Source organism: Pelodiscus sinensis, chromosome 4 (assembly GCF_049634645.1).
Source record: "Pelodiscus sinensis isolate JC-2024 chromosome 4, ASM4963464v1, whole genome shotgun sequence".
Taxonomy (NCBI): domain Eukaryota; kingdom Metazoa; phylum Chordata; order Testudines; family Trionychidae; genus Pelodiscus; species Pelodiscus sinensis.
The window spans coordinates 101,913,383-101,939,826 of record NC_134714.1 but is presented as its reverse complement, the minus strand read 5'-3'; the positions used below and the strand labels follow the sequence as shown (position 1 = coordinate 101,939,826).

At 43.2% G+C, this 26,444-nt stretch overlaps 1 protein-coding gene across 6 annotated transcripts in view; it reads left to right on the top strand.

Annotated features, from left to right (window-relative positions):
- The window catches only part of TEAD1 (TEA domain transcription factor 1), a 299,909-nt gene that overhangs the window by 213,398 nt on the left and 60,067 nt on the right, over nucleotides 1-26,444 (top strand). For 2 of the 6 annotated variants that reach the window (XM_006117420.4, XM_075927869.1), the window contains 5 exons: nucleotides 3,596-3,658; nucleotides 3,748-3,810; nucleotides 16,786-16,920; nucleotides 17,118-17,164; nucleotides 21,662-21,723. In XM_006117420.4, the coding sequence (XP_006117482.2) occupies nucleotides 3,596-3,658; nucleotides 3,748-3,810; nucleotides 16,786-16,920; nucleotides 17,118-17,164; nucleotides 21,662-21,723 (370 nt within the window). The remainder of the gene's footprint in view (nucleotides 1-3,595; nucleotides 3,659-3,747; nucleotides 3,811-16,785; nucleotides 16,921-17,117; nucleotides 17,165-21,661; nucleotides 21,724-26,444) is intronic. The other 4 variants (XM_075927867.1, XM_075927870.1, XM_075927868.1 and 1 more) reach the window with 3 other exon arrangements.

Genomic DNA, 26,444 nt, shown 5'->3' with positions numbered 1-26,444 from the left:
CACCCGTGCCCAGCTGTGGCTACCACGAACAGAGGCTGCTCCAGCAGCAGCCCCTGTTCACAATGGACATGGGCTTCTGGATTTGGCTTGAGCCAGGGCTGATCAGTCCCAGCTCGTGCTTGTCCAGGACGTTGCACCTCTGCATTTTAAATGTAGTAAGATCCTGCTGACTCGTACTACAGTTAAAATGCAGAGCCGCGGAGTGCGTGGCTCCCAGAGCTGGCACGAGCCAGGACTAGTCAGTCTGGTTCAAGCCAGCTCTGGGAGCAACCCCCATTGCCACTCTACAGAGCACTCCTATCCACCAGCTAGGCAACCGCAATTTAACATCCTTACCCCATGAACTTGAGGTTGCACAGGTGCAGTTAGCAGCACGTTTTGGCACAATGGTTTAAAGCACATGACCAAATCCTCAGCCAGGGCAAATCAGCCTCGCTCCATTTTCATCAATGGGGAGGGGTTGATTTATACATGTGCGCACACATATGTGGAACACTGCAGAATGGTGCATACAGTGTAACCTTTAACACCATCATCCTAAGAAACTGAGAACAAAAATTACCATATGTGAAAATTATATATATATGTTGAATTATCAACTTGCTTACTAGTCTGAGAAACTACAGACTCTTGTTCCTGGGCTTCTTCATTAAGAAGCTGGATAAAGTTGGCCTTCATGAATCAGAATTTGTTTACATATTACAATACAGTACACTTTTTCCCCTTGCAAACAAAAGTTGCTCTAAGGTACCACAACAAAAGGATTTTTCTAAGTGAAAATTTTTAATCCTTTCTTTCTCCCTCCTTTTATCTGTCAGGTTTATTTAGATTCAAACCTGTTCAAGGGTGGGACGGTCTCTTCCTGTGTGTCTGTGCAGCACTCAGCACTGTGGGGCCATGTCTCTAGGTGATACTGTAATACCAATAGTATGGTGCAGTGTTCCCTCTAAGATTTCCCATCTACGAGCGGAGTGAGTTATGTCTTGTACACCAACATGGACATCATGTGTGTTTATTTGGATGTGCACCACCATGACACCCACCAGTTACTAACAAAATTTTTATTATGGATACACACATGCGCATGCGCGCACACGCAAATATACACATTTAAATTGTTATATAAGAAAAAATACCAAACCAAGGGCTAATTAACAAGGTGCATGACCCTGTGGTACAGAAATTGGGGGACAGGAGGTGGGAGGTATGGGGTGGCTCAGGGGGTACAGGATTCAGGGCAGGGGGAACTCAGGATGGGAGTCTAAGAGGTTGAGGAAGTGACAGCTCCTCGCTGGGGGGACACTGGAGCTGGGCTTCCCATTCTTGTGGGGGGTAGGTACAGGACTGGGCTGTCTGGCCTCCCACAAAAATGCTCACATGGGGGAAGAAGGAGAGCAGGGCTGGGCTGCCCAGTACTCCCAGCTAACTGTTCCTGGGGTAAGGGTGCCACCTGGCTTGGTGCTACAGCTGAGATCCAGGGGATAGGTTTGGGGGACACACAGCGACTCCGGGCCTAGACCTGACAGTGCCACCCATCACATGGCCACTCTGGCCCCAACTGAGAGCAGCAGCTGCCACTCGCCATGTGGTGGCTCCAACTGGGGCCACCCGAGCAGCTGCCCCCCGCCACGTGGCAACTCCGGTCCCAGCCAACCAGCCACCACCTGCCACGCTGCAGCTCCAGTCCTATCTGGGGTCTTATGACCAGTCGCCACCTACCATGTGGCAGCTCTGGTCCCAGCCGACAAGCTGCCGCATGTCACACTGTGGCTCCGGTCCCGGATGCGGTCTTATGACCAGTCGCCGCCCACAGTGCGACAACTTTGGTCCTGGGTGGGGCCGGCCAAACAGCCACTCTGGTCCCGGCTGGGCTGCAGTGTCCCACACGCTGTGGTTGGAACTGGGGCCGGTAAGGCCGCTCACGCAGGAACTGCTTCAGTGCACCCTGGCACCAGCTGGAGCAAATGGGGGTATGGCAGGCCAACTGCTTGCCACCACGCAGCACCGCCGGAACCCACTCGGCCGCCAGCAGCACACTCACCTTTCTGTCCAAAAGGAAAGTGAATGGTTGTGAGTGCTGCTGCAGGCGAGTTGGGCGGGCCTAAAATGTTTTGTGCACGGCCATGCAGGCATGCAGCTTAGAGGGAACCCTGGTATTGTGGTAGAGAAGTTTCTCTATCATTTTTATTGTTGTTGCCGCTTAGAGAAATTCATATTGGGCCGAGCAACTCTCTTAGAGGTTGATTGTGCTCTCAGCTTCTGTTTTAGATTGCTTGCTCTTAAAATTTGGCAGGATTTAAAAGTATAAGCTGGGTTCAAAATTAAATGAAGTCATGGAGTTTAGGTCCAGCATTGGCTATTAGCCAATATGGTCAGCTCTGTCTTCTGGGGGTCCCCAGACTTCTGACTGCCAGAAGGTGACATGAAATGACAGGGACTGAATCACTTGGTAATTACACTGTTCTGTTTACTCCTTCTGAAGCATCTGGCACTGGCCACTGCTGGAAGATTGGACAGTGAGCTAGATGGTTCTTCGGTCTGACACAGTATGGCTGTTCTTATCATGTAATCCACTACCATCATCATAACACATTTTAACACATGCTTGAGAAAATGTGAATGCAAAACGTGGCCCCCAATCCCTCTCTCATCAGTCAAGCAAAACTTCCAGAAAAACTAGACCCAGGAGCTGGATGCAGCCCCCAGCTTGCCTGGATCTGGCCCTGAGGGCTCGCGCTGGCGCTCAAGCCCCCCGGCTGCTCCACCGCGGGGCCGGAGAACTTAGGCTCTGGAATGCAAGAGGAATGAATGTGGGGAGTGTCTTTCTCCTCAGTGGGGGCCACGTTAGCATGTCAGTGAGGGGTTTTTTTCTGTGCACTTGTGTGTGGCCACCCACTGATTTTTCTGTGGGTCAGTGGCCCCCAACCCTAAAAAAGGTTTCCCATCCCTGTTATAAAGAAATGCAGTATTCATTTGTATTTCCTTAAGGTCTATAAGATGTCAATATTTTATCAGTTGTATAAATGAGCTCAAAACACAGCCTTGGTGTAATCATTTGAAATCATAGAAGATGATGAATTATTGGTAATATTTCTTGATGCTGTGCCAAATAAAGTCTCTCGTTCAATGCTGAATGCTGCAAGGGCCTGGTTCTGAAACCTCTCAAATATGGTTAGGCTTTACTCATGCAAGAAGTCCAATTGACTCTTTGCATGAGTAAAGGTTCTTTGGCTGTCTGTACTAGGGGTTATAGGATTTGTTACAAAAGAGGAAGCGATCCACACCCAATTCAGAACAATGTCATTGGGTCTTTTCCGTAAAAGACTATTTAACTGGATAGATTAAACTTTTTCTCCGTAGTCAAGTCACTGCAGTCATGGCCCGTGTTGTTAAGCCTTGATGCTAAGAATTTGGTATGTGACTGGGAATGTGGTATCTTTAAAAGCAGCACTTACTGAAGATGCAAATAACTTCCCCCCACAAAAAACAAGTAATTTAAAAGAAATTTTAAATTTGATTTCCTTTTTGTTTTTCTTTTTCTTTTTTCTTTTTTTTCTTTTCTCTCTCTTTTTTTTTATAAATCTGAACAATGTAGGTGTCTAGTCACATACAGGTCTTAGCAAGAAAGAAAGTTCGAGAAATTCAAGCCGCCATTAAGGTACGTTTGGCTTGCCCAGTTGTAGGGGGCTTTTCATCTCCATGGTTACAGGCTTTTCCTTTGTTTTCCTCCCTTCCCCTACCCTGCAGGTGTCTAGTCACATTCAGGTTCTTGCCAGAAGGAAATCTCGTGATTTTCATTCCAAGCTGAAGGTATGCGCTTTTCTGCTTTTGGGCTTGTGGTTGCTATGCATTTCATTTCCTGTTTTCCATGGTGATTGGTGAATGCCTGGTGCTGTGATTCTTGTAACCTAGTTTTCTTGCATGTGGTAGCTGTTTACATTTCTTTGTGTTTAATCTCTGATTCTGCACTAGCATCCATATTAAAAATTTTAACACTATCTAGATATAAAGTAAGCTATTCTTGTAACTACTCAGCACATAAACATGATTGTTTTTAACCCATTAGTGTTTTAACAGCTAGATTGTTAGTGTATTTAAATAAAGGGAGGAGGTTTTTTTGTGCGCTTGTTCACAAAAAAACATTTCCAGAGTGGAAATTAGGATTGTGATGCTTCTTTTCTATTCCAAAATGCTTTTAATCTGTGCTTTTGAAATACTTTCAAGAATGCTTAAAATAGATTTTTTAAGAACTAGATAGTATAGTTATTAAGTTTGCTTTGGAAACTGCAGGCTGAAATTTCCACAGTACAGTCTAATATAACTTTAAATTAACTGCTGTACATGATTCCCTGAAGATGTATTCATTTCTCAGTAAAATATTAATATTTATCGTGGTTAATTTTTGGAGAGTCTCAATCAGAATCATGTTTGGGGAACATTAATATGTTTGCTTAATCTAACTTGATGCAGCATATCTGTCCCCATTTTTCCACGAAAGATCTACCAAAACTAAAAGGAACCTCTTGGAAATGTTTAATAAGGATCTTTGCAAATTTTCCAAGGGAGATCTTGTGTTACATTTGCCCAACATTATTTAGAAATCAAGGAGGTTTTAGAGTTTTGTAAAAAAAAATTCTGTTTACAAAAAGCAGAACAATTTATAAATCTTTTATTTTTCCCACCTTCTTTCCCCTGCTTTTTGCTGAGTTGTTGTGGGTTGCCCCCATCTTTCTCCCTCTCCCCACCCTGCAGCCATGGGGGCTATGTATGAGAACAAATCATGTTTTTGTTCTAGCTGAAAAGCAAAATATTTCAGAAAATAATTTCACAATACAAAATGGTGAGTGCTGGGACCGCTTACCACAATTTTGGAACTGCAATATGTAAATAACAGACTGGCTTTGTAACAGGCCTACTTGATGGAAGCATTTGGTTTTCGATGTGCAGTGGGCAGCATGCTGGCAAGCTTGTATGGCTGTGGTGGCTGGCTTTTTAGCTGCACTGGCTAAGCAGTTGGGATTGATGAAGAACTTAAACATTAAACATACTGCTTTTTAACCAAGGGTGCAATAATACAGAGAGAAGTAGCAATTTAGGCTAAAATAATCAAAACTGGGTGCTTAAATTTTGGTACCCAAACCCATATTTAAGTATCTAACTAAGTGGCCTGAGTTGCAGAGGTGCTGAGCTCCTAAAGCTCTCATTGACTTAGGTAGAAACTGTGAGTGCTTTGAAAAGCAGGAAACTTGTTTAAATGTCTACATCTAGACCTAGGCACCTAACTAAAAAAATGGACATAGTGATTGGTAAACTTTGGGGAGGGGGGGTGACACTTTTGTCCATACTTTAAAATCTGAAAAGACAATATTTTAAAAACAGAAATATTCTTTATTACTGCACCTGCTGTACAACTCCTACTGAAGCTTTTTCACAGAGCAAGGCAAAAAACTCAACTCCAGCGAGACTTAAAAGTCCCCTTTTCTAGTTGACTTTCAGTAGGCACTTAGCATAAGTTGAGATCATAAAAGTATCCTGGTAAGGCTGTTATTTAAGGAGCTGTGTAAAGAAGGAACAGACATCTAGTACAACAATTTATTGTGTCATGATTTCTTTAATTTCTACACTCTCAGATCCATCAGTTCAGAGTGATGGGTTGCAGTTCTAACTGAGCTAAGTAACAAGCAATGGACCAGTGAAAATTAGGCCACCCTTCAGTTGCTAAGAATTCCCTTCACACTCAAGCCTCACAATCCCTGCAGCTCTACAGAAGACAGTTGCTTCAAGTCTGTGGAAGAATTACACAGCAAGGATGAAGCAGTTTTTAAAAGGGCAATTTCAGTTTTCACAATGAGCCTTGTGGAAGGGGAAGCAAAAGGAAGGAAATGTATCCCTAAGAGTCACAGTTCCCTCTACTTTCCATGTACTCCATGGTGGAGAAATTAACTGATACCAGAAGCAAATTGTGATCAAGTCCCTTCTGACAAATGCATGTGGGCTCAAGTATGCTTGGGGAAGAGGCAAAGCCAAGACTCTGCTTATTCTCTGACTGCCTCAAGGGAAGTATTTATATGGTACTGAGAATACTGTCCTCCCTATATGACTGACTTTTAGGAGGAAGTGACACAGTTTGACTCCTCTCTTGTCCAGAAGAGTGTCCAGCACATTGAAAAGAAGGAGAGGAAGAGGAAAAACTCTGTCCAAGCAGATGGCCCCTTACTCATGGCATTTCTGTGCCTGTAACATGGCTCCGACTCTGCCTGCACATTCATATCTAGACAAATCGTCACTGCCACTTCCCTCTTCCTCCTGTCCTCCCCAAAATTGGAAGAACTGAAATTTTGAGGAAGAAGATTATATGAATATTCTAATGTCAGTGAGGAACTTATCTACTGCTCTTCCTACTCATACAGCTGAAACGACTTTCTCAGAAAGAGGAGGAAACTGATTCTTTTGTATCTTAGAAGAACTCTCACTCCTCCAGATATTTTCAATTAGTAGAATTACCTGATTTATCAACAGTTAAATGTCTATATCCAACCACTCATTCTTCTCAACACATGCTGAAAATTAGCTGAAGGAAATATCACTTGTTTGGGGTGGAAGAAGAATTGGATACTTCTTGGCATCCATGATTTTTCATTTCATTGTCCATGCTACAGTAAAGATCAGTTGTCTATATTTTATATAATCAGATTCTCTTACATAAAATCATCTTTTGGGTTATTAGCCAGCACATGAAAAACAAACAGTGCCAGAGTATCTGGGGTAACAAGGGGATGCAGTTAAGCTGAATCTCAACATCTGTATTATCCAACTAGCTTAGCTAATGGTGAATCAAGCAGTCCAGCACTGAGCAAAGGCCAAAGATTACTTTTATATAGTGTGCTGTGTGAAGACACTATGTCTGAGCATCACATTTTTCAACAAAGTATCCCTTCTATCTGTCCATAATTACCCATTCAGCCAGAGTTGCCCAGTGGCGTTTATCTCTTAGATCTCCTGTTTTCTTTCCTTGACACAAGATTATTCCCTAAACATGCTTCCACTTACAAAACTCCCTTGCAAAAATCTGGTAGCATGTTGAGGGTCTGCTGCCCAGTAGCTTTATTGCTATTCCTATAGGCATTGGGGCTGAAATGAAAACCAGGAAATAAAATCGTGCTGGAAGGGATCTCAAGTTGTCATCAAATCCAGCCTTTTGTGCTGTGGCAGGACCAAGTAAACCTAGAGCATCCCAGATTAATGCTTGTCCAGCCTGTTCTTAAACACCTCCAGTGATGGAGATTCCATAACCTCCCTTGGAGAGCTAAACTATAACTATCCTTATAGTCAGAAACATTTTCCTAATATCTAACCTAAATATCCTTTGCTGCAGATTAAGTCCATTAGTTCTTGTTCTAAATTCAGTGAATGTGGAGAACAAAAACTCACTTCCTCTTTTTATAACAGCTTTTAATGTATTTGAAGACTGTTATTAAGTCTCTCTGGGTATGTCTACACTACCACCCTAGTTCGAACTAGGGTGGTAATGTAGGCAACCAGAGTTGCAAATGAAGCCCGGGATTTGAATTTCCCGGCCTTCATTTGCATCTTGCCGGGCGCCGCCATTTTTAAATGTCCGCTAGTGCGGACTCCATGCCACGCGGCTACACGCGGCACGGACTAGGCTTCCTATTCCGAACTACCGTTACTCCTCGTGAAATGTGAAACGAGGAGTAATGGTAGTTCGGAATAGGAAGCCTAGTCTGAACTACCTAGTCCGTGCCGCATGTAGCTTCGCGGCACGGAGTCCGCACTAGCGGACATTTAAAAATGGCGGCACCCGGCAAGATGCAAATGAAGCCCGGGAAATTCAAATCCTGGGCTTCATTTGCAACTCTGGTTGCCTACATTACCACCCTAGTTTGAACTAGGGTGGTAGTGTAGACATACCCTCCGTTATCTTTTCTCAAAACTAAACATACCATTTTCTTTCTTGTCTCAGTGGTGAGAGGTGAGGGATGAGGGGTTCTATGGGTGAGGGGTTTCTAGACATGCTAATCGTTTTTGTTGTTCTCTTTTGGACTTTCTCCAGTTTGTCCACATATTTTCTTAAGTGGAGTGCCTGGAACTGGAGGTTGTACTCCAGCTGAAGTCTCAGCAGTACAGAGTTGAGTGAGGCAATTCCCTCATGTGTCCAACATATTGCATTTCTGTTAATGTCCCCCAGAATATTAGCCTTTTTCACAACTGCATCACATTATTGATTCATAGTCAGTTTGTGGCCATTCTAATCCCCAGATTCTTTTCAGCAATACTAAAATTAAATTCTAGCCATCTTGTAGTTGTATGCTGGCTTTTTGCATCCTAAGTAAAGTACTTTTCACTTGTCTTTATAGAATTTCATCTTGATGAATTGAACTTAATCTCCAATTTATCAAGATCATTTTGAATTCCACTTCAACGTGCTTATAACCCTTCCCAGGTTGGTGTCATCTGCATCATTAATAGGGTTGCCAGGTGTCCGGTATTGACCAGGACAGTCCGGTATTTTCGCCTCTTGTCCGGTAAAAAAAATCAGAAAATACCAGACACCTAAAATGTCTGGTATTTTCTGATTTTTTTCCTGGCCAGGAGGCAAAAATCTCGGGTGCTTACCTGGTTCCGCAGGGAAGCTGTCAGGCCCGGAGCAGGGAGACAAGATGGCGGACAGACGCCAGCAGTCTGTTAGGGCCAAAAAGCCTCAAAAGCATTTTTAAAGGGGCCACGCTGTTTAAAAAATTTATATATATTTATTTTTATTTTATTTGTTTGCTTAACTCTCGGGGTCCTGTTTTTTCCTCAACAACTTTTTTCTCAACAGAATTTTTTTCCCTGCAGGTTTTTTTTGGGGGGGCGGGGCGGGGGCTCAGTATTTTTGGTTAAACTATCTGGCAACCCTAATCATTAATGAAAATATTTCAGACACAGGACTGAACCCCAGGGAATCCCACAAGATATACCATCCCATTCTGAAAGTAAACTATGAATATGAGCTTTCAACCATTTATCTACTTACCTTTTTTTTAATTTCATCTAGACCACATTTCCCTAGTTTGCTCAGGAGACTGTCTTGTGGCATTGTGTCAAGATATAGCATATCTATAAAATAAAGACGTATTATTTCTATGGCTTCCCCCTGCACTCCACATTGTTCTTTATGCCAGTAATCCTGTAAAAGAACCAAAAAAGATTGTTTTGGCATGATTTGTTCTTGACAAATCCACTCTGGCTATTCCTCATAACTCTATTGTCTTCCAGATGTTCACAAACTGAGTTTTTAATAATTTGTTCCAGTATCTTTCTAGCTATCAGAGTTAAACTGATAAGTCTGTAATTCTCCTGGTTTTCATTGTTCCTCTTTCTATAATTAGGTACTGTGTTTGCCCTTCTTGAGTATTCTGGACTTTGCCCATCCTCAAGGAGTTCTCAAAGATAATTGCTAACTGCTCCAAGATTGCTTCTGCTAATTCCTTAAGTACCCTCAAATGAATTTCAGCAGTCCTTGCTGACTTGACTGCATCCAACTTATATAAATATTCTTTAACCTGTTCTTTCCCATGCATTCCTTTCCCATAGTTATTAGGATTGACTGTGGTGTGTGTCTTATCACCATTAACCTTTTAAGTTAAAAATCCCCCCATTATTACTGGGGGGGGGGGGGGGCTGAGGGATTGTATATTTCTATTATTTCTCCTAGAAATGTCTCATATACCTTCTAGGGTTGCCAGATGGTTTCAACAAAAATACCGGACACACTTGACATTCCATCACAATCTACATTACATCTTATTTAGAAAATACAGGACATTTGTATTTTCTCATTTATATTTTTCAATTTGTTTCCTGAACAGAAAGCTCAAGTACTGGACTGTCTGGTTCAAAACCAGACACCTGGCAATCCTAACACCTTATCTTTCTGATTTGGTGTCTAAAGTAGACATCTAAGATCCAGAGTGTCAGGCTTATGTAACTCTGCAGTAGTGGATTCACTGGCCAAGGCTCTGGCCCACTCGTTGCTAATAATTTTCTTGGCGTATAATCAATGTATTGGACTTTTGGGCACTGTCCTTACCTATCTGTTGCCTGAATCCAGACAGTGACAGGGAGAGTACTTTACACTCTTGCAATGGAATATAAGGTGTCCAGTAAGGGTTCATCCTTTGCTAGTATCATAGAAATGGATGGAAAGATTGCAACACCTTGGTTGCTCTTGGAATTGGCTGGTATGGTGTTGAAGCTTACCTGACAGATGATATTTCAGACCTTGTAAAGGCTATTTGCCAGCATCGTCTTCCTGAGTAGAGAGAGGAAAGCCTCATGGAAAGTATTTCTGAGGGTTCAGTAATACTTAAATATTTTACCAGGCACTCTGCCAACAATCACTGTGGATTGGTGGATCTTAGCATGCAGGAAAATTTTACCTGCATCTCAAATACACCAATCTGGAGTGTCCCACAGATCTCTCCCGCGCAGGGACAGTGCATCCTATTTCTGTTAGGCCAGAAGTTCAGATTCTGTCATTGGGTGTTTGTTTAGGGCTCTTAGCTTCTCCTCCTCCATCCTTAAAATGTTTCTAAGTTTATGGACGTTTCCTGGAGAAAGAGGCAAGAAAGAGTAGGAGAACAGTGACACTGTTTACAGGACACAAACCTGGTAATGGTTCCTCTCAGGCAGGAAATGCTGCAACCTATTTTTCTGGACTGGTTTATCTGAAATGCAGAAACAACTTTATCAGGTAAAAATTATGCTTTCCATTCTCCTTGATAATGGTGCCTGAACCTTCACTCCACATTCAAGAAAAACTACTACTGAAACCAGTGGGAGTTCTGCTTAAATAAAGAGCAAGAATACAGAATCCAAACCAAAATCTATACCCCAGAATCGACTCCAGTCTTTGACTTTGATTTTAGATATTCCCTCATGCTATTAGCTTAATTAAAGAGAAGCAAAAAAGAAACATTAAAATGCCTACAGTTCACACGTATTACATGTTTTAAAATCCATTATTCTACATTCCACATTGAGGGATAAAAAATATTGTTGACAATTATAGAATGCTAAAGATAGCTCTATACTTTTTAAATGAACAATGATAAAAGCCTTGAAAAATTCCCTTTGATGTGAATGGAGTCTTCAGCATTTTGAAATACAATAAGATGGATTAATTGCTACTCATTAGGCAGCAAGTTGGGACAGCTTTGAATGCGCATTCTCTTCTTGGCATTAGCTATTGCCTGGCTGAAATAGCCAGCTTTTGTATTTACTACTGTCTTCTCTAATAATAAGCAAATTGGAGAGCAGGGCTAGAAACATTCAAGTGCTCTCTATCTTTTGTCCAGAACAATTGTATAGTTTCACGATTTGTTTATCTTTTTTGAGCTACAGCTAATAATTGCAAAGGTTATTTGAATCAATACAATATATGAGCAGAAATAACATCTGCAAAATTACTTATTAGGAAACTATTTTGTGTCAGTGTCTTATGTTATACAGTAAAATCCATTTGTGAGCAAATTGCTGTTTCTTCTTCACCACATCATATTTTTCTCCTACAAGAAAAGTTTTGTCTTTAAAAAAATCATTTGATAGGTTTTACGGCTTTTTGAAATTACATGATCTATTGTTGCCCTTGATTTTCTTGTGTCTTAGATTTCTTGTTTCAAACTCCACCTAGTCAGTGTGGTATTGAAAGCCCAATTTTCCTGCTAGGATAACAGATTTTTTTTCTTTTAGTAGAACTAGCTTAAACTGATTGGTTATTCTGCTGTTTACGTTGGATTAAAAGAAAGCCAAGCAAAAATCCTAACATGCTGGTTATGTAAAATATGTTTTACCCTATGTTTCTTTTAACTTATTTAAATTTGTGATTTGGATGTAAAATGGATGAGTCTGGGGAGTTATTCTGTGCTAATGTGACAGTGATCCACATTCCAAAAATGATCTGTGTAACATAAACCTCGGGGGTCTGATTAATTAAAAGTTGTATAATCCATTTATGTTAGATTCAGACAATTTACCTCTTGTGGGTATATTTACAATCTCTCAAAAGATATACAGCTGCAAGTTGGAGAGAGCCTATGCTCACCCAAGAAGTGTCTGCAAGTTGGAGAGAGTCACTACAAAGTGCAATTCCGAACTCACTGGAAAATCCGGTGATTTCAGTAGAATTCCAGTTTTTTACTACAATGACTGAGCTCTAAGTCTAGTCTAGTGCTTCTAACAATATATCACAAAATACAAAAATTTGGTAATGGGAGAAAAGGATGAAGGGATTTTTAAAACTGAAATCCATTATTTACTTCAGTGTCTTACTAGAGCAACAATCCTATCAGAGCTCCTAAGTTAAGTGAGGTCAGGCCAGGTCAGTACTAGATGGGAATCATCTAAGAAATACCTTCAGCTGCTGCAGGAATTAATGTTAATGATGCAATAGGGAGACCCTCTTCTTCTGAATCTATGCTGAACCAATATATTGGCATAGCACTTGAAAAAAACCATCATGCTGGATATTCTGGGCCAAATCCTACTCCGATTTACTCCAGTGTGACTTCAGGAAGGCTGTTCCAAAAGTATGCATCAGGATAACACAGGACATGTCTACACGAGGAACTTATTTTGAAATAATTTATTTTGAAATAATAACTCCTGAAATAACTATTTCAAAATAGCATGTCCACACTACAGGGAAGCCTTAAAATTAGTCTAGGCCAGGATCCTTTCATGTGGATGCACTACCTAGACCTAGAGCCCCGGAAAGCAGTGGGTAGTAATTAGTTCAAATTACTGTGGGGAGTGGTTATTTTGAAATAGCAGCAGTGGAGCATCCACACTACCGCTATTTTGTAATAACTATTTTGAAATAAGCATTATTCCTTGTGGAAAGCACGAGTAATTTTTGAAATAACCAGCCCCTTATTTCAAAATAATGGGCTTGGTAGGGTGGACGCTCCACTTGTTATTTCAAAATGACTCCCTAGTGTAGACCAAGGCTGAGGAACTCTGATAAGAAGTAAAATTAATATCCTGACTCCTTGTGGTCATTAAAGATCCCATTGCATTCTCTGTTACAGTAAGCAGGTGGCCAAATTACAATTTGGGTAATTATTGTAATCTGGCTGCCTAAATTCCCGCTGCAATTTTAATTGGATAAAATATTCTTCATTTGCTGCCCACACGTTCTGAATGTTGCTATGTATTATTGGTCAGTTATTGTGTTTCACCCCAGAAGTGTCTGCATTTCATTGGTGGACAAAGTGATCGCTTTTGTATTGATTATGTAGGATTGATGCGGCTATACATGCTGCTGTCATTTTTAATTTATTTTAAGGGAGCTACGGTAAATATGGCAGGTACTTCATCTTCTAATCCAAGCGAAAAATGAACCTTAAATGGAGATTTCTTTCAGATTTTTGGAAGACTAGTATTGTGGGCCCAGTTTTACAGATGTCAATCAGCCGCAACTGTCACTGACTTCTGCTGGAGCTATATGCGCTCAGGACTGATAGAAATCGGAACCTCATATCTACTTATGTTTGATTTGAAATGAAAGAGAAGTTAAGCAAGACAACTTTTTAACTCTGAAAAAAACTCTTTCTGATTGTCTAAAAAACTATGCAAGATCAGAAACTCAGAATCCTAAAATAAGGTCAGACTCTCAGCTGATGTTTTTGGTGGGGCTTCATTGAAACCAGCTGAAAAACGTATATAGATGTTTATAAATCTGAGAGACATTTGCTGTCAGGGCTATTCTTGCATTGCCAGTTCTGAACTTGTCTTCATTCAGCTTTGCAGAATTCAACATGTAACCACTCAAAGAGACTGAAATACACTGCTATTACAGAAATGCAGGTACCTCTAGGATGACATGCAGCATGTTTAAATGCACATAGCAACAAATACATTATATTAGTAATATACACACACACACACACACTCAGGGTATGTCTACACTACCGCACTAGTTCACGAGGAGGAAGCCTAGTTCGAACTACCTAGTTCGTGCCCCGTGTAGCCGCGCTGCACGGGGTTCGAACCAGCGGGGTTTTAAAAATGGCGGCTCCCCGCTTATGCAAATGAAGCCCAGGAAATTCAAATCCCAGGCTTCATTTGCAAGTGCGGTATGCCTACATTACCCTCCTACTTCGAACTAGGAGGGTAGTGTAGACATACCCTCAGTTCTTTGCAATCAGATGTTTAAAAAAAACCCTTCTTGTTCTCCCACAGTAACTTAAACAAGTATGCTCTCCTATGACAATTTCTGCAACTTCTGAGTGTCAGACATATCAGTAGTAAAGGTAAATCACAGATGCTATTTTTGGATTTGTCTTTCTGAATTGCAACTCCTATAGGAAAATTTAAATTTTTAAAGGCTTTCTTTTTTCTGTAAGAATATAATTAATCATGAGTTTGAGCAATGCCAAGATCCCAAAGAGAGCATTTGAATATTTAACTCCTTAATTCCATATTGCAGCAGAGCAATGTTTATATTTGGGAACTCAGGAAGAAGCCCATGAATTGGCTTCACTCTTTATGGGTAGTCAGTGGAGGTATCATATTCAGAGAGGGGGCTCTGAAGGTAATTGTTTATGCTTTCAAATTAACTAACTTCAGAATTTCTGTGAAGTTTTACCTGAGTAAAAGCTGCAGGATTGGACCCTAAGGATGCATCTACACAGCACTCTTAACTCAAAATAAGCGATGCAATTTGTACTATGCAAATTGCATAGCTTATTTTAATGCTATTTCGAAATAGTTTATTTAATAATTTGGTGCTGTCTACACAGTGCCAAATTTCAAAATACTTTGCTATTCCAAAATTCTCCTTAACCCTCGTAGAACGAGGGTCAATAGGATGTCAGAATAAGCCACCCGTTATTTTGAAATCTACTTAGAAATGGGCTGCTTCAATAGATACAGATTAGCTTTCAGTATCCCGAAATAGGTCTGCAGTGTAGACATACCCTTAATCTGTATTCATCAAGTCAGAGATCCCACATGTTGCCTGAAGGCCATATTATATCTTAATAGAGGTTTCAGTTATGGAGATTCCGTCTCAGAGTGCAGAACCGTTAAAGGAGTCATCCCCTAAGACCTCCGGGCCTCAGAGTCCCTGAATGGCTGCTCCATTGTGCATTTCTCCCTGTCAGCTTGGTTTTATGGGAGCCATGTGGCTCTTATCTTGCATTGTATCCCCCGTGCCTGAGCAGGAGCAGTTGTGGATGGGTCCATAGGAGTTTATGCTGCTTCAAGAAGCATTAACATTTGATTCAATTTCTGTCCTTCAGCCTGCAGGATGTGGAAGGGAGAATGCTGCTGAGAGTAGCTGTTCCCCTGCTCCCTCTGCTGTAAGGTTTCTTATAAACCACAGAGGCCAAAATACAGAGAGGTGCTTCCATGTATCCCACCTAAGCCATAGAAACATGCTGAATGGTCGATACCTGCCACCCAAGGTCTGCTGCTCTCTGCCGTGGAGATGGGCACATTTTCCTGTGTTTTTTTCCCCCTTTTTTATCTTTTGATGAATCAGACCCTAGGTGAAAATTAATTTGTTTGTCCCTTATATGTAATACTGAGCAAACTGCTCTTCTTTTGTCTCTCGCAAAGTATTTTACGTAAAACCTTCTGTTATACACAAGCATTTTAACAAACTGTTTGTTGTTGTATCCAGGTAACAAGCATGGTAAGTATTTTAACTAAACCAGTATTATGTACATTAGCTGTGCTTGGCAGATTTTTTGGCTAGCTTTTACTGTATTCTCAGCCTATGCTGTTTCTAAAAGAGCTATTCAAAGGAAGAAACTGCTCACCTTTAATACTACTACATATAAGCTTTAGAGGGAACATGTATGCAACTTCATGTACCATATATAAAAGCATGCATCCCTTGCCAGCATGCATGGTAGTTTGCTTGTAAAAATGAACTTGCCTATGATTGCTTGTGTTCCTTCACTGTAAGCCATGGATCTAAACATTAGCATTTATTAATACAATATTTACACATGAAGAATCATGACCTGGCCATAGAGTAACACAATTTAGTGTGTGCCTATTTTTACTGTTCTAATATATCCACTTGCCTGAATCTATAATCAGACAGTTTTTATAAAAAGCCAGGTTTTTGTGTTTGAGAGCAGGGGGTTTTGTTGTTGCTATTGTTTTGGAAGCACTGTAAAATATTAATGGAAATTGGAAGTCAAAGAATGCATTTCCTTGTTTGAATATACACACACACACACACACACACACACACACACACACATATGAAACCAGAATATTTAATATTTGTAAACATATAATTCTATGTTCACCTTAAAAGTTTTCATTATTAAGGGCAAATTCTCTCAGATCCGCATGGTCAAGCTCAGCTCTCATAGGTCCCAGTTCTGCAATCAGAACCATACAGGGAGACTTCTACTGAAGGCAAAACTTAGATGAAGTCAGTGAAGCGCTGCATTTGCAAAGGATGTGCCTACATGGATTCAATTTGCAGAACATGGGGAACAATTTGCTCTTCCTGAATTGCCTGCTGCATGTCAGGAGAGCAGACTGAGAGAGCTCAGCTCTTCCAGGCATCTCTGAGAGGAGATTTTTGCTTTGAGGAAATGGGAGTGTAATTTCACTTTCATGCTATATTTTTCTGCATGGTTTTCTATTTTTTGTTTTCTGTGGCCTTTTAAGTTTGGCTTACGTGCTTGTAGCTGCAGTTATTTAACAGTATTTGTGGTCCCAAATGTTTTAACAATCCATATCATTGTCATGTTAAAGGATCAGACTGCGAAGGACAAAGCACTCCAGCACATGGCAGCAATGTCATCAGCTCAGATAGTATCAGCTACTGCTATCCACAACAAGTTGGGCCTGCCAGGAATTCCCCGTCCTACATTTCCTGGTGCACCTGGGGTAAGTTGTTAACAGATGCCAATAAAAAGTTTGTTTCCTAACAATGATCAGTAGGAAATAAAGACTAGATCAATGGATTTATGCATAAATTGTACTTACATCCGTGTTTACAAAATGAATAATTTTGAGTATAAATATACACAATTATTCTACAAAGAAGGCAATTACAAAGTTGTTTTTCTCCCTACCCCTTCTAGTTTTGGCCAGGAATGATACAAACAGGGCAGCCGGGATCCTCACAAGAGTAAGTCTGAAAAATAAGAATGATTTTATGTGCAGTATAGTGGAATTCATTGCCAGAGGATATTATTCAGGAAAATACTTAACAAGATTAAAATAGAAGATTAGACAATTATATGAATCTTTACAGTTACAATAGCTCCTGTTAAAATGATACAAGAGATAACATTCCTTAAGGCAGAAGCTGAATATCAGCTGGAGACAATAATTCTCATCCCTTTCTCCCTTTGATGGTACATAATTGCACCATAAAGCAAGTGTATGACAGTGTTGTGAAAATGTATATGTGTATTTCCAACACAAATCTTCTCACTCATTTTAATACATACAGCACATGGAGGGAGGCAGGGAATGACAACTTCGCATGTGAGCCAGAACTAGATGAAAAGCCTGGTTCAGGTCAGGCGTGTGTGAAATTGCATGGCACCTTGGGAACAGCAACATCATGAAGTGAAGAGCCTTGTAAATCTGACAAATTGAGCCCTAGCTCTACTGGAAAGTGTGATCTGAGGAGTACCTCCTCTCAGCTCCCTTTCTAGGCCTTATCCAAAGCTTACTGAAGTCAGTAGGGCTATGTCTACACTACTACGAGATTATTTCAAAATAACAACTCCCAAAAATAACTATTTTGAAATAGCGTGTCCACACTACAAGTCCCCATCGAAATAGCACAGATTTATATAGAAATGGAGCATCCACACTGATGGTGCCTGAATCGCATTTAAAACCCCTGGAAGCACTCCAGGGAGGGCATCAGGAGAGCAGTCACTTCCTGTAGCTGCTGCCTGAGGCGAGATGAGACTTGTATTTAAAGGGGCTCCTCTCTACAGCTGTGTCTCACACTCCTCTTTTCCACTGCCTGCCCCCTTGAGGGACAGCCAACTCACGCTGTGTGCTCTGTCTGCCCATGTGGATACCTCAGCACTGACACTATGGAGCTGGAGCTCATGCAGTGGTGGAACGACCAGCAGTGGCTCTAGAACTTCCGCATGCGGAAGGCCACCTTCCTGGAGCTGCATGAGACACGTCAATCCCCTACAGAAGCGCATTGCCATCGCACTTTGGAAGCTTGCCACACTGGCACTTATTGCTCCCTTGGAAACCTGTTTGGCGTGGGAAAATGGATGGTCGGGCCATACTCATGCAGGTTTGTCTCTCTTACTATTTCCCTAGGAGGGTGGTGAAGCTCTGGAATGGTTTACCTAGTGAAGTGGTGGAATCTCCATCCCTAGAGGTTTCTGAGTCCTGGCTTGACAAAGCCCTGGCTAATATGGTTTAGTTGGGGTTGGTCCTGCTTTGGGAATGGGGTTGAATGTGGTGACCTTCCAAAGGCTCATGCAACCCTCTGATTCTATGTTCCTATGATTTTATAGGTGGTGAAGGCCATCAACGCCATACTGCTACAGAGGGTCATCACGCTGGGCAACGTTGACCCCCATCATCACTGGCTTTGCTGCCATGGGCTCTCCCAACTGTGTCTGTGTGTGTGTGGGGGGGAGGGGGTTTAGACACTCACATTCCCATCCTGGCCCCCTACCACCAGGTCTCTGACTATATCAATAGGAAGGGGTACTTTTTTATCATGCTGCAGGTCCTTGTGGACCACAGAGGCCAGTTCACAGACTTTTACGTCGGGTGGTGGGGGAAGTTGCAAGACGCCCACATCTTCATGAACTTGAGCTTCTTCTAAAGGATGCATGCTCGCACATTTTTCCTCGACCACACACATCCTGGGTGACACAGTCTATCCCTTGCTCCCCCTACATGGGAAGCCTGGACTGCACTAAAGAGACTTTCAACACCAAGTTCAGCAAGTGCCACATAGTTGTGGAGGCTGCCATCAGCCACCTCAATGGGAGGTTCCAGATTCTCCTCACCCGCCTGGACCTTGGTGACTGGAACATCCCCAGGTGTGGTGACCTGCTGTGTGCTCCACAACATCTGTGAGAACAAGGGGGGAGACTTTCCTGCCAGAGTGGGGGGCAGAGGTTGAGTAGCTGGCCAGGACTTTTGAGCAGCCGGGCACCAGTGCCATTTGGCAAGCCCATCAGGGGGCTGTGCTCATCTGGGAGATCTTGAGGGAGAGTTTCAGCCAAGGCCACTTGTGAGACTTTCCCACAATCTCTCCACAAGGAGCCTCTGCATTGTCTCTGTGTGCCTCTAATCCTCCACCCCTCCCTTTCTACCTTTGCCCCCTCCCCTACAGAGCAAATAAAGAAGACCTTTTTGTTTGAAAACACCACAGAAATTTTTATTGGGGGAATATACAACAGGGGAGAGACTGGGGAAAGAAACTGGGAGGAGGGGCTCAGGAATGGGACTGGGACTGGCACCTACCTCAGGTACCATGGGACACTTCAACTGCCTGGGAGGTCTAACTGCCTCAGCAGCCCCTGAGGGAGCTAGGACGAGAAGCACAGGGGTGTGTGCAGGGGTAGGTGCTGGGAGTTTGGGGGAGAGGAGGTGTGGGGACTTGTGCAGGGAATTAGGGGGCAGGTGCAGAGGGGTGATGATTGAGGAGCATGTGGCCCTGTGCTCCCAGATCGTCCACCTCTGCTCCTGGTCAGCCCAATGTTCCTGGCGCTCCTCCTCGAAGTTGCAGTTCAAGGAATGGAGGCATTTGAGGTGTTCCCACACCAGGATGTCATGGGGTCGCCTTCGCCTGCTGCTCTCGCGGAGTTGGAAGGCTGGCACAGGAGATGGTGGATATGCCACGCTCACAGCTGGCCCAGCTGTGAAGAAAAGTGACAAGAGCAGTCATCCCAAGAGACACAGTGCATGAAGCCTAGCATTAATCTCTGAGCTGACCCCAAAGATCTCAGTTCAGATGGTGGCAGTGTGCTTTGAGCAAGACCATCTGTTGCCTACACAGTTCTTTAATTTTCATCTGCACTTGGTCTAGGGTATGTCTGTGCCCTTTCTGGGCCAGGCAGGCACCATCTGTCCATATACATCTGCATTTTGGCATTTGGTGCGGAGATCCTGGAGGTTTATCTCCTTGCCCCAGACCTTGATGAGATCCAGAATATCCGCACCAGTCCAGGCCGGTGCCCTCTTTTGCCCCAACCAGGGGCTTCAGAAGTGGCTGCAGGTGTGCTTTTTCCCTAAGTGCACCTTGTGTTTCAGGTTTGGGGGGCTCAGAGGAAATTCTGAGATCACTCATGGCTGGACTAAAGGGTGCCTCTGTGTGGCCCGGGGCTGGTATGGTGCCACAAGCCCTTTTCCTTCTGCTTGAAGCTTTAAAGAGTATAGGAGAAGGGGAGCAGTGGAGTTGTCTGGTGTGTACCCAGCGTGGTCACAGGGACCGCTGTGAGAGGCCTCTGGAGGCCAATTATTTCAAAATAGCAGCAGCTGAGTGTCCACACTAACGCTATTTTGAAATAAAAATTTTGAAATAGTATTGAAATACTCCTCATCACAAGCAGGGGTTGTTATTTCAAAATAACAAGCCCACTATTTCAAAATAATTTCAAAATAACAGGCTTGCTGTATGGATGTTCGCTTTGTTATTTCAAAATAAGGGGAGTTCTTTCTAAATAACTCCGCAGTGTAGACATGCCCAAGGTGTCTGTCTGTTGGATTCATTGGACTTTGGATTCATAGAAGGCCAGAAGCAATCATTTTGATCTAGGCTGACTTCCTACATCATGTGTATTAGAGAATGTTATCCAATAATTCCTGCAGTTGAGGGCATTATTTTTCCCTACTATATAAGGGTATGTCTACACTACCCCGCTAGTTCGAACTAGCGGGGTAATGTATGCATACCGAACTTGCTAATGAAGCCCAGGATTTGAATTTCCCGGGCTTCATTAGCATAAAGCCGGCGCCGCCATTTTTAAAAGCCGGCTAGTGCGAACCCCGTGCCGCGCGGCTACACGCGGCACGGGCTAGATAGTTCGAACTACGTAGCCATTCCGAACTATCTGTACTCCTCGTTCCACGTAGTTCGAACTATCTAGCCCGTGCCGCGTGTAGCCGCGCGGCACGGGGTTCGCACTAGCCGTTCCACGAGGAGTACAGATAGTTCGGAATGGCTACGTAGTTCGAACTATCTAGCCCGTGCCGCGTGTAGCCGCGCGGTACGGGGTTCGCACTAGCCGGCTTTTAAAAATGGCGGCGCCGGCTTTATGCTAATGAAGCCCGGGAAATTCAAATCCCGGGCTTCATTAGCAAGTTCGGTATGCATACATTACCCCGCTAGTTCGAACTAGCGGGGTAGTGTAGACATACCCTAAGTCAGCTTGCAGCCCAATCAGCACACAGTGGAGGCTCATGTGACAGCCTTGGGCTATAGAGGTTCACTAACATGAATCAGACTCAGTGTTTTAAATTTGGGATGACCTTTCCTTGCTACCTGTTTGCTAACTATCTTTTCAATAGGCTTACTAGGAAAGAGACATCTGTGTGCAGAAAGATTATAATCATATATTTCCCTTCACTGTAAGTAAATGAATTGTGAATTTTGTACTATGTGATTTTGTGTAACTGTTTATTCCAGTGTAAAGCCATTCGTCCAGCAAGCCTATCCTATTCAGCCAACAGTCACGGCTCCCATTTCAGGTAACTTTATTTTCTAGCTTTCTTTAAAGCGAGCTGAATTGCATAAGGAAAAGTAATGAGTGTGTTGTATTAATTTATGATCTCACTGTGTCCAGAGTCTCATATGTCCCTACCAGACATCAATGAACAAGCAATTGATTCTTTATGAAGAAAAATCACTGCTTAAGTAGGAGACAGGGACTCCTAATCCCAGCACCCCCATATATACCAGCAGTTCCTACAGCACTAAAGTATGTTGCCTGGTGGTATTTCATATAAAGCAAGAAAATGACTTGTGCAGAACATAATGGGCCATGCATTGCATATTCTGTTTTAAGGGCTAAATCTTGCTTCCCTTGCTCATGCAAAGTAAATCACATTTACTTAAAAAGGCTATGTCTACACTGCCACCCTAGTTCGAACTAGGGTGGCTAATGTAGGCATTCAAACTTGCAAATGAAGCCCGGGATTTAAATATCCCAGGCTTCATTTGCATGTTCTCGGGCGGGCGACGTTTTTAAATGCCCATAGTTCGAACTACCTGCCCATGGCTATATGCGGCATGGACTAGGTAGTTCGAATTAAAGTTCCTAATTCGAATTACCGTTATTCCTCCTGCAAGGACTACCTAGTCCGTGCCGTGTGTAGCCGCAGGCAGGTAGTTTGAACTACGGAGCATTTTAAAAATGTCAGCGCCTGGGAACATGCAAATCCCGGACTTCATTTGTAAGTTCGAATGCCTACATTAGCCATCCTAGTTCGAACTAGGGTGGCAGTGTAGACACACCCAATCAGAGTTAAAATACCAAAACATTTATATTCAGTTGTACAAGGTACAAAACATGCCACCACTGGTATATGCTCCATTAGCCATTCTCTCTTTCCTGAACATCTCAGGTTAGAAGCCAGTGCCACCAGAACTCTCTTCTGCTAGCTACTCCTTAGTTTGGTAGACACCTTGTACCTCAGAGGGCTATGCTTGCCCAAAACTGTTATTGTGACCTTTTCCCTTGTCATCTCATGCATTTCATTGCTAATTCCAAGAATAGGCATTATCGCTGATTCCAATGATGGGCAAATGACAACCTACTGTGTCCCTTGCCAAACTTCCTCATCCTTTTATTTCTCATGTATTGGTTTTTCTCAAGTCTATCCTTTCTTCTCAACATTATAATTGCCATCTTTCCAAGTAAAAAAATTTCTTTTGTAGTCTTGATATCTTACTGTATTCTCATTTTTCCTAAACTATGTAATGTTGCTTCTGAAGCCAGAAATTATGAGTCATCTTCAACTTTTAGCCTTTCACATCTCCTCTTGGAATCTGTTTCTTACCACTGCTTCAAAACTGCTAGAATTTTCAGCATTACTGAAATTGATAATCACATTTCACTGTTGCAATTCCCCTTTTTATGTAGGCTTCCTAAAAGCATGGCTACACTACTAGATGAGGTTGAATCTATCATGGTCGATTTCTGGTCACCCGATTTTGCAAAGTCAAAGGTCCGTGTCCCCACTGCAGGGAGGAATCCAATGTAGTTTGAAGTAGCACGCCCTCCGTAGGCAGACTGCTGACTACTTTGGGTATGTCTACACTGCCACCCTAGTTCGAACTAGGGTGGCTAATGTAGGCATTTGAACTTGCAAATGAAGCCCAGGATTTAAATATCCCGGGCTTCATTTGCATGTTCCTGGGTGGGTGACGTTTTTAAATTCCCCGTAGTTCGAACTACCTGCCTGCGGCTACACGCGGCATGGTCTAGGTAGTTGGAATTAAAGCTCCTAATTCGAACTACCATTAAACCTTCTTGCAGGTTAGCTATCCCACAGTGTGCCTACATCACTTTCCATTCTGGGTTTTGCTCCCGATGCACGCTGGGACCAAAACAGTATAGTGGGTACTTATGGGTTTGTGTCATCCGCATCCTATAATGAACTTGTCTACCTCCTCCTCCTTGACTGAGAAACAGTCTATTCACACTTTGGCCCTGGTTGTCCACTCAGACATCAGAGCAGCAGGAGCATGAATCCACATCAAACCATTGTGATGTTGATGTCTACCTGGGTGCTCCTAATGGTGCAGTATTTTAAGAGCATTAGCATGCCATGTCAGGAAGAGGAGGAGTAGTTATTTCCTCCATCTTGGGGTCCCACGGGCATTCTGTAGAGGCAAGCCTTGCTTCGAGCAAAATGGAACTGCAGCCAGTATTTGATCTTATTAACACAGTGGAACACCGGTTCTGGTGCCGTGAGACAAGCACAGACTGGTCAGATTGCATAGTGATGCAGATATGGAATGATCAGCAGTGTCTGCTTTCTTGGAACTTTGCGAATGGCTTTCCCTTGCCCTGAAGCCAAAGAATGCCACAATGACACTTGCTCTGACTTTGGAGAAGAGCATGGCCTGTGGAAGCTTGCAAGGCCAGACAGCTATCAGTTACTTGGGAATCTATTTGGAGTGGGGAAGCCTACAGTGGGGGCTGTCATACAAGTAGCCAAGGCGATCAGTACCATTCTGCTGTGGAGAGTTGTGACTTTGGGAAATGTGGGTACCACAGTGGATGGCTTTGTTGTGATGGGGTTCCTTCACTGCAGTGGGGCGACAGATGGAATGCACATTCCCATCTTGCCCCAGCCACCTTGCCAAGGTGTACATAAACCACAAGGGAAACTTTTCCAAGGTGCTGCAGGTGCTGGTGGATCACAAGGGTCATTTCACTGACATCAATGTGGGATGGTTGGGAAAGGTGCATGACACACGCATCTTTAGGAACTTCTGCCTCTTCAGAAAGATGCGATCTGGAACTTTTTTCTCATACTGGCAAATTAGAATTGGAGAGGTGGAATTGCCAATAGTGATCCTTCGTGACCCAGCCTACCTCTTGCTTCCATGGCTCATGAAACCCTTGAGTCTCTTCCACACTACCCCTCCTCTTCCCATCCAGGGACCCCTGAGGGTGGAGGCTATGAAACTGAGGCTATGTCTACACTACAGGGGTTTTCCGGGATACCAGAGGTATCCCAGAAAATCTCTGTCACGTCCACAGAACACGTCTGCTCTTCCGCTGTTTTTTGCAGAAGAGCAGATGCGCTCTTTAGGAAGCCCTGTCTTCCTCCTCCCATGAGGAAGAAGTGCTCTTTTGAAAGAGAGTTTTTTCCCAAAATTTGGCCTAGTGTAGATGGGCCAAATTTCGGAAAAGCCTTTTCCAAAAAAACTATTGGAAAAAGGTATGCAAATTGTAGTAGGAGGGAAAGTGATTTTGCACAGGGTGGTAGGGGATCCTAGGAGAAGTTCTTTTCCTGGAATGCCTTAAGCTGTTCCATCACTGCCAAGATTTTCTCTTGTTACTTAGCTTGTAGCTCCTGTCAGGCTTTTCTGTCTACTAGCCTGTCCTCCCTTTCCACCATCCTCTCCTTTATTTCTGTCCAAATCTCCTCTAGGAGCATGTTCCTCCACTCCATTTGCTCCTTAAACAAATCAGCCCTTGTCCGTTTTTGTCGGCATATCTGCACCAGGCGGACAGCTGATGAAGCTAGGGGAATACACTCTGAGCTAGCTGCTGTTCCCACTGTAATGAAAAGTTACAAGGGAACACATGACGGAAAATGCATTGTGTTAAACCTAACCCTAATCTGTTAGTATACAGTTAGGTCGCTGTAAAGACAATGGAGATGTGATCTGTACAAGGCCAAAGTTTTGCTTTAAAGTGGCCACTGTACAGTAGGTACATAGAATTCTTAGGGAAGCATCTGAACTCGTGGCTCACAGGCAGGCATGGTAAGGGGCCTGCCAGGGCATGATCCTGTGGTTGAGGGTGGAGGGATGGTTTCCGGTCATGCCGGCGGAATAGGATGGCTTCTCTGTGTCCAGCACATGCAGCTTCTTGGGACAGTGCTATTTTCCCATCCTGCACGAGCCTAGCTTGGGAGGTGTGGACTGGGTTCGGTCATACTGGTGGGGCAGGGCTGCTTCCCAAGAGAGTGCTATTTTCTCATCCCACACGAGCCTGTAGTTGGGAAGGGGGGGATTTGGTCCTGTCATATTGGCAGGACATCCTGCAGCTGGGAGGGCAGGAGGGAGGAGGAGAAGGGAGGATGCCAGAGGTTGAAGCCATGCTAGCAACAGAGGCAGCCGTGAATAGCTTCCCATCCTCCTTCATCCAGATTGCCATGAAAGATATCAGTCTCCTCTGAATCACACTGCGTGATAAAAAGTGGATACTGACTGAATGTGGCCAGAAACCTGGGCTTTATGCTGCAATGCATTGTGGTTCAATGACACTAGAGCATTTACTGGTGGCTTGGTGAGGGAAGGTGTCCTAATGTGGAGGATAGAATAAGGCAGGCCTCCCCAGAAACCTTGTGAGAAGGATCAAAGAGTTCCTATCGGAGAGCTTCATGGAGATGTGCAGGGAGGATTCCTGCTTCATCTCCAGACACATTAACAAGCTGTTTTAGCTCCCCCCCACACACACACTGTCTATGCACAGAGCATGCTGCACATCACACTCAATTGCCTTAACCCTCTTGTAGTAAGAAAAAAAATTGAACTCCAGTAGTGCCCTCCCTGGGATTGGTGCTCAACTGGAGAGACATCTTGGGCAGAGGGACTGGTTCCAATGTGTTAAAAAGTTCTTGTCTCTTGCCAGTCACCATCTGGCCTTTCTTGTTCTCCTCCTCCCCCTCCACTACCTCTGTGCTGCTGTCAAGAGCGTCTTGGCTGGATTCCATGGTCAGGCTTGGGA